Genomic DNA, 11,681 nt, shown 5'->3' on the forward strand with positions numbered 1-11,681 from the left:
AAAACTGTTGTATAATCAGTCCCTATTAAAGAAAATGTTTTTTTTTTAGCTTTATAAAAGCAGGAATTTGAGACAACAGAAGGATTCTTCAAAGATGAGGCCATTGTTCCTTGTTGCTTCAGGCACATTTTTGCTTTTTCACCTTGAAATAAAAATGCAACCATTATTATTATATTATGTCCATAATGTGGAAACAATGTTTAACCAGAGAAAGATGTTACCTTCACTGACTTTCTTTTAGGATTTTGAGATATAAATGAACCCAATATTTTACAAGGAAACTACAAAAACCAAAAACTATAATAACTGTAATTTTTGTATCCCTTTAAACATATTGTCACCATAGAGATTTAAATTAACACTTAAGGTTGAAAATCACTTTAATCAATTTAAAGCTTTTAAAATGTTGACTCACCAACGGATCAGTTGGTACCAATGCTGTTGCATTGTTCAAACTGACATTTTATTTAAAATATTAAGAGGCAGGTACCTTCAACTTTCTTTAATTTTTTCCAAATATCCAAATGTCTTGTCTTTATTTTTATGGTTTTCGGAAAATGTATCAAACTTATGCAAAAGGCACCGAGAATATTATCTTACATAAGAAGTGTTAGTTTTAATATTTCACTAATAGATCTTTGATCAAGTTCTGCCATATATATGCAGAGTTTAAAACACCGTTTTACCATAAAACTGGAATATTTTTTTATCTTAAAGAATAAGAATAATCTTTATTTGTCATTGTACACGTAGAATGACATTTGGTCAGTGTAAAGGAACCTTCATAAAGTGCTTGAAATAAAATAGAAATAAGAGATTCTAAAAACACATCACACAAGGAGGAAAACATGTCTTTAGAGGGTTATAGCTGCAATCAGGGACATTTCGACTGACTTCAGATTGAATGGAAACAGAGAAACATTTGTTTCTTGAATAGTTGTACTGTACATCAAACCAACCCATTTGCAAATTAAAGTAATCATAATTTTTTTCTCATTATCTGTCACTGGTGAAGCAGTATAAAAGTAGATGTTAGCATCTGAAGACAGCTGCTCGGTGATTTAGTCCCAACAGCAGAGGCCTCACAATGAAAAACTGTCCTTTCTAATTGACAATTTGCAGCTGACAGGCCTCCCTTAAAGGGCTTTTTCTTTTCATAGATCCAATGCCATTACAGCCATGACACCACCATCAGAACATTTAATGCATCGTAGGACATTTGAGAAGAATGGAAACTATCAATAGAAATGAAAAAGGGTGTTATTCTCACGCCTCAAACCGAGATTTTCAGGGTGAGATCACTTCTTGTTCCCTTAATTGTAAATTAAATCAAATGAGCTGGCAGAGACATTTAGCCTGATAATAGTTAAACTTTTTTTTTAATATTGCTGTTTAAAAATTACAATAAAGCAGAAATAGAATGTAAATATACTTATTAAAGGTAATAATATCGGCAGACTCATGACAACCAGTAGTCACTGTTGCATTTATTTTATTACGTGTTAAGGTGTAAATAAATGTGTCAATGTGATAAAATACAACTTTAATGTTGTTGATTTCATCACAACACACGACTCATGAACTCAGCTCTCTCTAAATTCACCCCACAGCGCCATCTGCTGTTTGTACTCCAAACAAATGCGCGTCAGGGTGAATCTGGATTTTACATTCAGAGTTATTATACTATATGTTCTTTATGCTTACTGTGGGATCTATCACAAAGCAGGTAGCACACATTTATGTTTCATAACTTTCTGAGTTTATTGAAGTCACACCTGTAATTAGCAGCCTGCAGGTTGTGGTTTGGATTGATTGAGTGCAATGATTCCTGTGGTGTGCAGGGTGATCGTGGTCTGGCCTTTTAGACATAAGTGGCTATTATTGAACTTAATTATGAACCAGTGAATGATTAACAGCTCCTCGTTGCTCTGCATGTGATAAGCTTTTACCTTTTCTGCACAGTATTTGACTGTTTCAACTTTTAAGCCTTGTTTATTTTTTTATATTGACTTCAAGAAACATCAGTGCGACAGGTTTTAAACTTAAAATGAAACACAATATATCTGTACTAATAAATGTATCACTTATTCTTATTTACTTCCCTACTTGTTTTTAGTTGTAGAATCCCACGCAGGATCTTGTCGTCTCGCATAAAAGTCTACTTAACAAATATTTCAGATGGCACTGTCCTGTGTGTCCTACCTGATCCTGCTCTTTGACCACTGGTGATTCATCTCGTTTTGTTAAGGTCATCTTATACGGGGGAAACGATACGAGCCAGAGCTATCCTCTTATATCCGTCTGGGATGTAGTTGTGTGTGTGTGTGTGTGTTTGTGTGTGTAGGGGGTTGGGACCTGAAGATTACCCAGAGGAAACCCTCAACCTTTTCAACGCAAAATGTTACTTACCTGCGTGGACTTCCTATCTGTCCTCATGGATTCTCCTCCTGCAACAATCTGTCAAGAAAGAGATCAGTCAAGAATGAGAACTTCACACCACGTCCACGTTTTTTATTCCTATTGTTGACCTTTCCTGGGGGGGAGGGGGGGGGGGGTTCAATTCACCGTAATATTGTATAGATAAATGAAACATATGCAGCATTGTTGGATCCTTAAAGTCAGGTGTTTGCAGTAAAAAATATTCATTACAGTCATTCTTGTTTGACCAGTGTGAGCGCTTTTAATTTGGCCTCATTTCCTTTGCTCTGAAAACAAGGTTTTCGGGTGCAAGGGGTGGAGTACATCATGTTCATAGAAATGCAGCAGATAATAATCATAATATGAAAATGAAAGAGGTGTCTTTGGCTTGACTCTGAATGATCATCCTCAAAAGGTTTTATCTGCAGGTTTTCCCTCATCATCTAAGAACAACATTTATAAGTGAAGTCGAAACGGTCAGTAACGTTTAAGTCAGAGGTCAGTACAGTGCGGTTCATGTCTTGTACTATGTGATTAACTGATCCAGCTTCATACATTTCAGTGACTGTTGATTATGATTGTGTTTAATAGTTGCTTTAACTTTATCTACGCTCCTTCTTGCTGGGAAACACTCTGTCAAAGCTGTCACTCAATTTCGTCTTAAACTGAAACGACAGCTACAAAATACATTTTCCTTCATTTAAGTGTGAAGGTATGTGTGTTGAGTGAAAAGAGTCGGCGGCATTATACGTGCACTTTAGCGATTACATCACCCACCGTGAACATGTTGCATATTACACACTCATTGTAAAATCTAAAACTGATTGATATATATATAGACACAAAATGCAAAGTGCAATTTCTTTTTAAACCATATAAGCCATGAACATTCCTCTTGGACCACTAAAGATGTGTGCCATGTGAGAACTCTAAATGATCCATTCATGATAAAGTATGACGCACCTGAAAAGCCCCAAAGATGAGAGACTTTAAGCTCTTATTTTGTTGATTTTTCCAATGGGGTTTCATATCTTTTTAACTTTAATTTTTTACGTTTGCAATTTTTCTATTTCAGTTTCTCTGAATGATTTTGGCTCATTTTTCGAAACAGTCTTAATGTTTCTATAAACTATTAAGTGCAATCTTCCCAACAGTTTCATGGTCCATCAAAACTCTATTGCATGTTTGCAAATTGTAGTAAGTCACTTAAAATATAAATGGTCACTGCCATCAAAATGAAAAGCTGTTTTGTCATTGTGCGAGTCGTGCTGGTCAAAATGTTTCTGCCAGCATGTCAGACAATCCTGGAAAAGTTTCTTATATACACATCTCCATTTCTTGAACATGTTTGTTGACACTGACTGCTTACCGTTCTATACAATTATTTTTCAACTCACTGAGTGCTTCTTTATTCTGTATCATACTGATCTTTTTAAATTCAGATTTTATACATTAGGTCAAAGTTTAGTGGGAAAGATCCAAACTGTACAACACAGCAGTACACATGAAGATCAGTACATCTGTTTGTGTAACAATGTGTTACATGTACTGGATATAGAAAATGTACCTTTGGTCTTTGATGTAAAAAGTCATCTCCCATGTGTTTCCTAGTTAATTTATTTCAGCTGGAAGCTCATCGGCCAGTTTAGCAGACACCACAAACATCTTGTAATATCTATGGATATACATGTGTGTCTGACTCATTTTGATAATTGAATAGACCGTTTTGCTTGTGACGCCTCAAATGATGAGAGAAAGTTTAGAATTTGTGAGGAGTTTGAAAGTTTATCTTTTTAACTTTTAACTATTTTTTTAGCTGTGTTTGAGCAATGAAAAAAAATTTGATACGGAAGAAGAGGAAGAGTAAGGTTGTCTGTTGGCTTTGCACATATAGCCACTCTAATAAATAGATTTTCTCTGTGAGAATGTGCATCTCCTACAATGTTGAAGTACTTTACTGACCTATCAGAATGCAATCTCGACTGTATCTCTGGCTCCTTTGGAAACAGGGATTCATCATTGAAACATACTAAACGTGTGAAAAGAAATATTATGACATGATGACTTTGTAATATACAATTATTGGTATGGGCTAACTTGTCCAATAGTCAAACAAACAAACAAACAAATAGTTAACCCTCTATCTTAACCCTAACATGTTTAAGTTACAATAATTATAGGCCTGTTTCAGCTGATCGACACAAGCAGGCTACTAATGAAATATGCCCCTTTTCATAATGGCTTCTTTTTTCTAATGATCTGAATAGGTTCGTTTCATCGTGGGGTTTTATTGGCCACCTCATGTTTAGACGGAAGTCATGACTCTGAAGTCTCGTCCATCAACGTGAAAATGACGTTGACGCCTCCTGCAGCGACCCTGCAATCTCTCCACAAGCAGTGAGGAGCCGTGCAATAATAATTACAGGCTAGAAATGAGAATTTGTCATCACGGTCTCCTCCTGCGGCTGGCAGCGTGCATGTTTGAAAAAGAGCCGCTGACGCACAGCTGTATCAGGAGGGGGCTCTTAACTTTCACATCAGTCACTTCTTCTAAAGGCTCCGAGAGAGGAAGTTCAACAAGTCGGCAGCAGAAGACTTTCTCTTCTACGGTATCCGCTCACAGGCTAAATATCGACGAGGGAGGTCCATGTTTTAAAAAGTTAAATAAAGCCGATTAACTACAATTAAGGATAGATATAACCACCTGCCTGCCTGCCGCGGTTTATATCTGACATTTTTCCTCTGGTGTTATCATGGGCGGAGAGTTCATGTGCATTTCATGGACCTGCAGACCAGTGTGGCCACTTTTGATTATTCTGGCCACAATCCCCTGCATGTTGTACTGCTCAGAGAGCCAACCTGCTGCAGATGATGGGAACATGTTTCCACGAGGCAATCACTGGGCTGTAGGTAAGAGGAACTTCTCATTTTCAAGATCATATAAGGAAAAACGTGATTTAAAAAAAAAAAAAAAGTTTGAAATTTGCTTGATTTATTTGTTCATTAAAATATAATATTTAAAAAAGAACATATTTTGTCTCCCATGCTTAGAGGATAGTGTACGCATCTCAAAAACCTTCAAATCTTGTATGATGGATAATGTAATTAATTTTTGATCTTAACATTGAAGACAAATCTGGAGCTTCTTTTTTATAATGTTTTTTATTTAGAAACAGTTCAAAGTTAACTTCTGTAAAAAAAAAAAAATTGCATCTCTTTTCAGGGGGGAAATAGCTGTTTGAAGGGAGACATACTTGATACATTTATCAGTGTTACCATCAGGGTTTTGGAAAAAGTGAAATCTTTTGGTTCTGTTTATTTTTTTTTAACGGTTACAGCCTTTATTGTCTGAGCTGGATCCACAGACCACAACAGATCTCTCTTAGAGCAAGTTGATGCATCCTGTTGTGTTTATCTTCCAGGTCATTTGATGGGAAAGAAAAGCACTGACAGCCTGCCTGAACTGCAGGAGACAAACGGTGACTACCTCACACTCTCAGAAGCAGCCGGGGTCACAGTGATGGAGCGAGACCGCCAGCATCTGCTGGAAGCTCTGAAGCCACAAAAGAACCAAAAGCCGATGATAGCAGACAGGCTGCTGCGACTGCGCAGCGGCTGGAGAGAAGAGGACAGAGACAAATATCTCAGAGAGGTCAGTTTGGAGATTTGTACTTTCCTTTGATTTATTTACTCCTGTCTAACTTCACCTTCTTGAAATTACGATGTTAAGTTGACACATTTCTCTCCTTTTCAACTCTCCACTGTAGATGTCTCACTTGCTTCTACTGGCTTTGAAACATCAGCACAACAAGTCCACCTAAAAAAATGTTCTCCGTTATCACATATCCACACTTTTTATTTTATTCTGCTGTAATAATAATACACTGTTAACCCAATAAATGTATATGTTTTGTTTTTCTGATCAACATAACAAGTGAGAAAGCTGAATAAAATGTTACATTGAGAAAACTGCATTGCAGCCTCTGTTTTATTTTTATTTTTTATATTTGATCATAGATCTTTTAGTTTGGAAATAAGTTTTGCACGATCCGCCTGCAGTACCAGTTTGTACCACCAGGTGACGCACATTATCCACATCATTAGGTTCTTTGTTTTTTTTTATGATTAAATCACCAGTAAGGTAAAGAATGAAGAGTTCAAATGATCAGTTATAAAGATGACAAATCACAAGCAGTTAAATTCAGTGAGTTTTGATGCCTATAAGCTTCTTATTACGACACACACACACACACACACACACACACACACACACACACACACACACACAGGGGTCTATTTAGGACAGTAGGATGGACAGTGATGGTGGTGATTATTAGCCCTCAGGGTCTGCGCACAATAGGAAATGCTAATTGAAACAATTTGGTTACACACATCCCTTCTCTTAAAGCCAAAAGGAAAGTTTTCTCTGCTGTCCTCTGTCCTCATTCGTCACGGATGATTGGCGAACAATGGAGGTACAAGCCACTTTCACCCCGTCATAATGAGTCTAATCCCAGCATCCAATGGGATAAAGTTTACAGGAGCTAATGAGGAGGAAATAAGTGGGCTGACAAACTCATTCTGTGACACAGAGGGAGGAAGTCTGGGAGTTTAAGCTGACTCTTAATAATCACATGCTCTATAAATTAAAAAGTAGTAAATGTTAAAATACTGTGAAACTGTGAAAGTATGTGTGGCACTATTTGAACCCATACATTTTTTTTTAGCAGTTACAAATTAATTTAAGTTTACAAAAGGGGAATTCTGCTCTTAAATCCACCTCAACGTTTGCCTTTTCTTTATAATGCTTGTTTTATTAATGTTTAAATTAAAAAATAAAGAGAGGAAAAAAACAACCCTCCCTTAAACTGACAGACAGGTTTAAAGAACCCACCACTAGGGGGGGCTATAGTTTTGGGCTGAGCTGTCATGAACCTTCATTCTGAGGGTAATAAGACACTTTAATACTTAACATACGTCTGCTCATTTACATTAATGCTATTTTGCAAAATCTTTACCTTTGCATCGAAGGTACGTATATGCAAACTCATTTTCTATTTTCTTAGATTCTCAAGAGATGTTTGTGAAAGTGTAATCAACCACTATTTTGTTGATTTTTACATATAAAGTTTATTGTATCAAGAAAATATACACATCTGTTAAGATTTCAAATCAAAAAACCAGAATAACAGCAGGGACGATGAAGAAGGATGAGGACTCCATTTACTGAAGTAAAATTAAAAAGTGATCGACGCTGAAGGGCTTTTTTTTTTTTTTTACTGGCAACATAACATAAGATGGACATAAATAAGAGTGAGCTGAATGAATGTCAAAATGTACAGTGAACACATCAGATGAAGGAGAAGAAAAAAATACCGTCGACATCATTCATTAGTTTTAAATTTCCTGGAATTCAAGACTTGAATTCACCCGTATTTAGCATCTATAGGCAGTTAATAAACATTTAATGAATGGGTTCAATACATGAGAATGTATTTTTAAGAAGGTTGTGTAAAGTGTCTGTAAATGTATAGAACATATCAACTATTGTGGCCTCTATATGGAGACATCATTTATATCACTGTTTGTTTTTTAATATTTTTAAATGTCTTGTCTCTTTAAGTGTTTTAAAGCCCATTCATTAAATGCGGAATGCTTGTAACTGCTAAACAGGGAAACTTGAAGCACAGTGCTGTCCTCGTAAGTGGAGAGGATGAATCTAGTCCTGAATGTCAGCCTCCGATTTCACTCTTTTAAACATCCAATATAAAATCCCATCGGCATGAGGATGAAGTCCGTTTTTCAGAAGCTGCAGTCGGATGCATTCTGGGTATAAAAGTCAATTCCTCCACTCAGCATCACCACGTTTTCCCGATAGAGTGAATATGTTCCTTGGCCTTCATCCTCAAAGAGGCGATACTGGAGTTCCTGGGGTCAGCTGAGCAGGGGTAGGCAGGGGGCGGGGGGCACATTGAGCCCATGTGGGGCAGGTGAGGACTGTGTCCCAGAGCCGGGGAGCTGAGGAAGGAGGCCGACAGGGAGGAGGGCATGGAAGCAGGAGGAGAAGGGGTGTACGTGCCCGGGAGGCCCTGTGAGCCGGTGATGAAGCCGGGGAGGGACTGCAGGGAGGTAGAGGAGGTGATGGGGGCAGAGAGCCAGGGGTCCAGCTGCAGACCGGAGCCCAGCGCACTGCTGGGGGAGCGGCTGAAGGAGAGCAGTGAGGAGGTGGAGGTGTCCTGGAGCTTGATGGAGCTCACCTCCAGCTTCTCCTGACGACGCCACTTTGCACGCCGGTTTTGGAACCACACCTGGAAAGGAATTCAAGTTTTTATTATTTAAACTATTATTTTTTTTCATTAACTTTTCAAGGGCAACTGCACACAAAGCTCTCCCTCTAGGTCACCAAACAGTCAACAAAAAGGAGAGTGGAGGTAGAAAAACACTTTAAAATTCTAAAACAAACCACGATCGTTAGTCTAAAAACAGGCATTTTTATTTATTGCATTAACAGTATGAAAAATGTCATTTTTGTGCGTACATTTATATTTATAAATATGGATGATGGAAGGGTATATATCGGTGTACATTTCAGCATTTTGAATTCAATCACTTTTCTAAAGACGAATAAATGAGTCGTGATCATAATTTCAGGGAAAAACTAATTTAGACGCTTCAGTTTCTTTCAATGTTGAAATGTTGCTGAAAAAAAGTTACAACAAAGTCAATCCTATTGTATTTATAAAGTAAAACTGACCATATATTTTTTTTCTTCAGTTGAACTATACCATGAAACAAAAAACTTGCACTTTCTTTGCGTTTCTAAACAGCTAGAGGAACTGTTAATAAATTAGTTTGTGGGAACAATAGTCTACGATTTAAATAATATTTATTTTTGGATTTCTATATTCAGAAAAATAAAAGTATTAATGTTGGGAAATATGTTTAAACTTTTTTCCAAACATTTCTACTTTATTAATTGATTCAGATGTAATGATGCCAAAATAACCTTTCATTTAAAGATCTAGGCTATTCATTTTGTAATTGTGGAAAGTTTATTGTAATATCTGAAAAGACAGTTAACATGTTCTCACAGGCTTGTGTTTTGATACACTTTAAGCCAAAGAACTGTAGTGACTTTAGGCTATCAGCCCTCATTACTGCCTGCAGCGTGAAAGTGAAGAAGAAAGAAAAAGTCTGTATTTGGGACCTACCTGCACTCGGACCTCCGGCAGGTTGACCTTCAGCGCCAGCTCCTCCCTGCTGTACACGTCCGGGTAATGGGACTTTTCAAACGCTCTCTCCAGTTCGTGCAGCTGAAAAGTGGTGAACGTCGTCCGGTTCCGACGGTGTTTCTTCTTCGGGTTCTCGTCGTCGGACAGTTTTCCGTCTCTGTCCGGTGAGTCCGGACACACCGAGACTTCAGCGGCGCTGCTGGCGCAACAAACACCTGAGTGGAGAGAAAACAAAAATCAAGTTTAAAGATGTTTCACATTTACTTTTAAATGTAGACTGTTAATACATATATATATATATTTTAAATCTTTTGTCACTGAGTCAGATAAAATATAGGCTAAGGCGCCTGGCGCACGAAATGACACCTGACATATAAGACTATAATTGTTTAACAAAAAAATAAACTTAAAGACTTTACCCTAGAAAACCCACATTTCATCTTCTTATTATATGTTTGAAACAAGAGTGCCCGGTTTTATAATTTCATCTTAATCATAATTTGGAGGAAACCAAACCGACTTACTGTCAAAACTTTCTGAGGAGTGACTTTTTTTCATCGGGGTCACAATAACATTCCCGTTGCGCTCGGATTCTCGGACCAGGACTTTTTCCGTCATGTTGTAGGAGGCTGATTTGTGGAAAAGTGTGTCCTCTCTAAATCCCAGTATGGCTTCTATGCTGTGGATGGTGGACTGGTTGTCCCCCGGGCTCTGGACGGCGCGTGCGGAGGGAGACAGGCGCTCATCCATCATCATCATCACTTGGGAAGCTGATCCAAGAAGCCACATTTGTCGATAAAAGTCCAAAAAAAAAAAAAAAAAGACGGTCAAAATTACTCAAATGAAACTTCTTTCAGATTTCCTCGCTGCTCCGGTGTTCGGTAAAGTTTTAAACCAGAGCCGAGCTTGTTGGAAAACTTGAGCAAAAGACGCACACGCGAGTGAATAGGGAGCATCCTCAGAGGGGCTTTTAAAGTATTGCCTCCTGTAAGACCCCCTGCCCATGCGGCACCCCCGCAGCACGTCACAGAGGGGACGTCCTGATGGATTTGGTCCTGGATTTAGGGGTAACTGTGCGCACATGCAGGCACCAGCAGCGCACAGCCTCCTCTCTTCCTGTAACTCCTCCCCATCTCAAGTACATCAGTCAGTCAGTGCTGGCTCTAAACCTACTTACATAAATCTTAAAACCATCTTTCCACTCCTCCAGATGTCATGTTCATGTTAGTCTGCGAAAAAAGAGGAAGATTAGGCCCACAGATTAAGGTACAACAAAATCATAATTACAAGATTTCTGGTCAGGACATGGATTGCAAGATGACAGCTTAATATTTAATCAAAGTGTCAAGATATTGTTGCCAAACCAAAAAGACATTTCTTTTAGAGGGATTTTTTTTTTTGTTTTATTGACCTACAGCAAAAAAAATCATGCCGCCCCTGACTCCTATCGAGTAAAGAAACTTTAAAGGGCTTAAAAGTCGATCAAATAATGTCTTAATGAATCACGAAACAGTTGAAATCATTAAGAGTTTCTTTTACCAGTTTCTTTTACATGTTAGGTCAAACATAGTCAAAAAAAAAGCCCAAAGAATAACAAATGTTGGCTATAACCACTTAACTGCAAACAAAGATTGACAGCAGTGTGGTAATCCTTCTTAAGGGGATTACATGATTTTACTCAAAAGAGTTAAAACCCCTAAAACTATTTAGCTTTTCCTAATTACAGAAGGTGACCTTATCCTTTGTTTGGCTAACAGAAGAGGGGGGCACAGGGAGAGAGATGTTAACTGAGCACTCCTTAAATTAGCTCCAAAACCACGTGTCAAACTTTATTTAAACAGCAAAACTTGTCGAAGATGCTCTGTTGACTCACTTGTGTTTTCTGCAACAAACAGGGCGTGATTATCTGTAAGAATAACTGAACTTAAGTGTCTGTGTCAGTTTAATACCATCCAGTGTTCAAAATATCACAATTAAGACGTGAGAAGTAAAACAGTGTCACATTTAATACTAATGAAAAAATGTTCCTGC

At 37.8% G+C, this 11,681-nt stretch overlaps 2 protein-coding genes across 2 annotated transcripts; one reads left to right on the forward strand and one right to left on the reverse strand.

Moving 5' to 3' along the window:
• The first annotated feature begins 4,838 nt into the window (after nucleotides 1–4,838).
• grp (gastrin-releasing peptide) lies at nucleotides 4,839–6,392 on the forward strand. Its single transcript, XM_020643032.3, has 3 exons — nucleotides 4,839–5,328; nucleotides 5,841–6,070; nucleotides 6,186–6,392. The coding sequence occupies exons 1-3, from the start codon at nucleotides 5,172–5,174 to the stop codon at nucleotides 6,237–6,239; spliced, it is 441 nt and encodes a 146-aa protein (XP_020498688.1). The 5' UTR covers nucleotides 4,839–5,171; the 3' UTR covers nucleotides 6,240–6,392.
• A 1,123-nt stretch (nucleotides 6,393–7,515) lies between these two features.
• rx3 (retinal homeobox gene 3) lies at nucleotides 7,516–10,697 on the reverse strand. Its single transcript, XM_020643031.3, has 3 exons — nucleotides 10,175–10,697; nucleotides 9,630–9,865; nucleotides 7,516–8,726 (listed from the first exon to the last, which is right to left on the reverse strand). Exons 1-3 carry the CDS (start codon nucleotides 10,437–10,439, stop codon nucleotides 8,277–8,279), a joined length of 951 nt encoding a protein of 316 aa, XP_020498687.2. The 5' UTR covers nucleotides 10,440–10,697; the 3' UTR covers nucleotides 7,516–8,276.
• Between the last annotated feature and the right edge of the window lie 984 nt (nucleotides 10,698–11,681).

Source organism: Labrus bergylta, chromosome 17 (assembly GCF_963930695.1).
Source record: "Labrus bergylta chromosome 17, fLabBer1.1, whole genome shotgun sequence".
NCBI lineage: Eukaryota > Metazoa > Chordata > Actinopteri > Labriformes > Labridae > Labrus > Labrus bergylta.

What these genes read in the sequence shown, in the direction of transcription:
- grp (XM_020643032.3), top strand. Translation starts at nt 5,172, where the DNA reads ATGGGCGGAGAGTTCATGTGCATTTCATGGACCTGCAGACCAGTGTGG. An exon ending in AGGCAATCACTGGGCTGTAG is followed by an intron (nt 5,329 to 5,840) that starts GTAAGAGGAACT and finishes TTTATCTTCCAG; the next exon opens with GTCATTTGATGGGAAAGAAA. An exon ending in GAGACAAATATCTCAGAGAG is followed by an intron (nt 6,071 to 6,185) that starts GTCAGTTTGGAG and finishes TCTCCACTGTAG; the next exon opens with ATGTCTCACTTGCTTCTACT.
- rx3 (XM_020643031.3), bottom strand. Translation starts at nt 10,439, where the DNA reads ATGTGGCTTCTTGGATCAGCTTCCCAAGTGATGATGATGATGGATGAG. An exon ending in CTCCTCAGAAAGTTTTGACA is followed by an intron (nt 9,866 to 10,174) that starts GTAAGTCGGTTT and finishes CTCTCCACTCAG; the next exon opens with GTGTTTGTTGCGCCAGCAGC. An exon ending in TGCCGGAGGTCCGAGTGCAG is followed by an intron (nt 8,727 to 9,629) that starts GTAGGTCCCAAA and finishes ATTCCTTTCCAG; the next exon opens with GTGTGGTTCCAAAACCGGCG.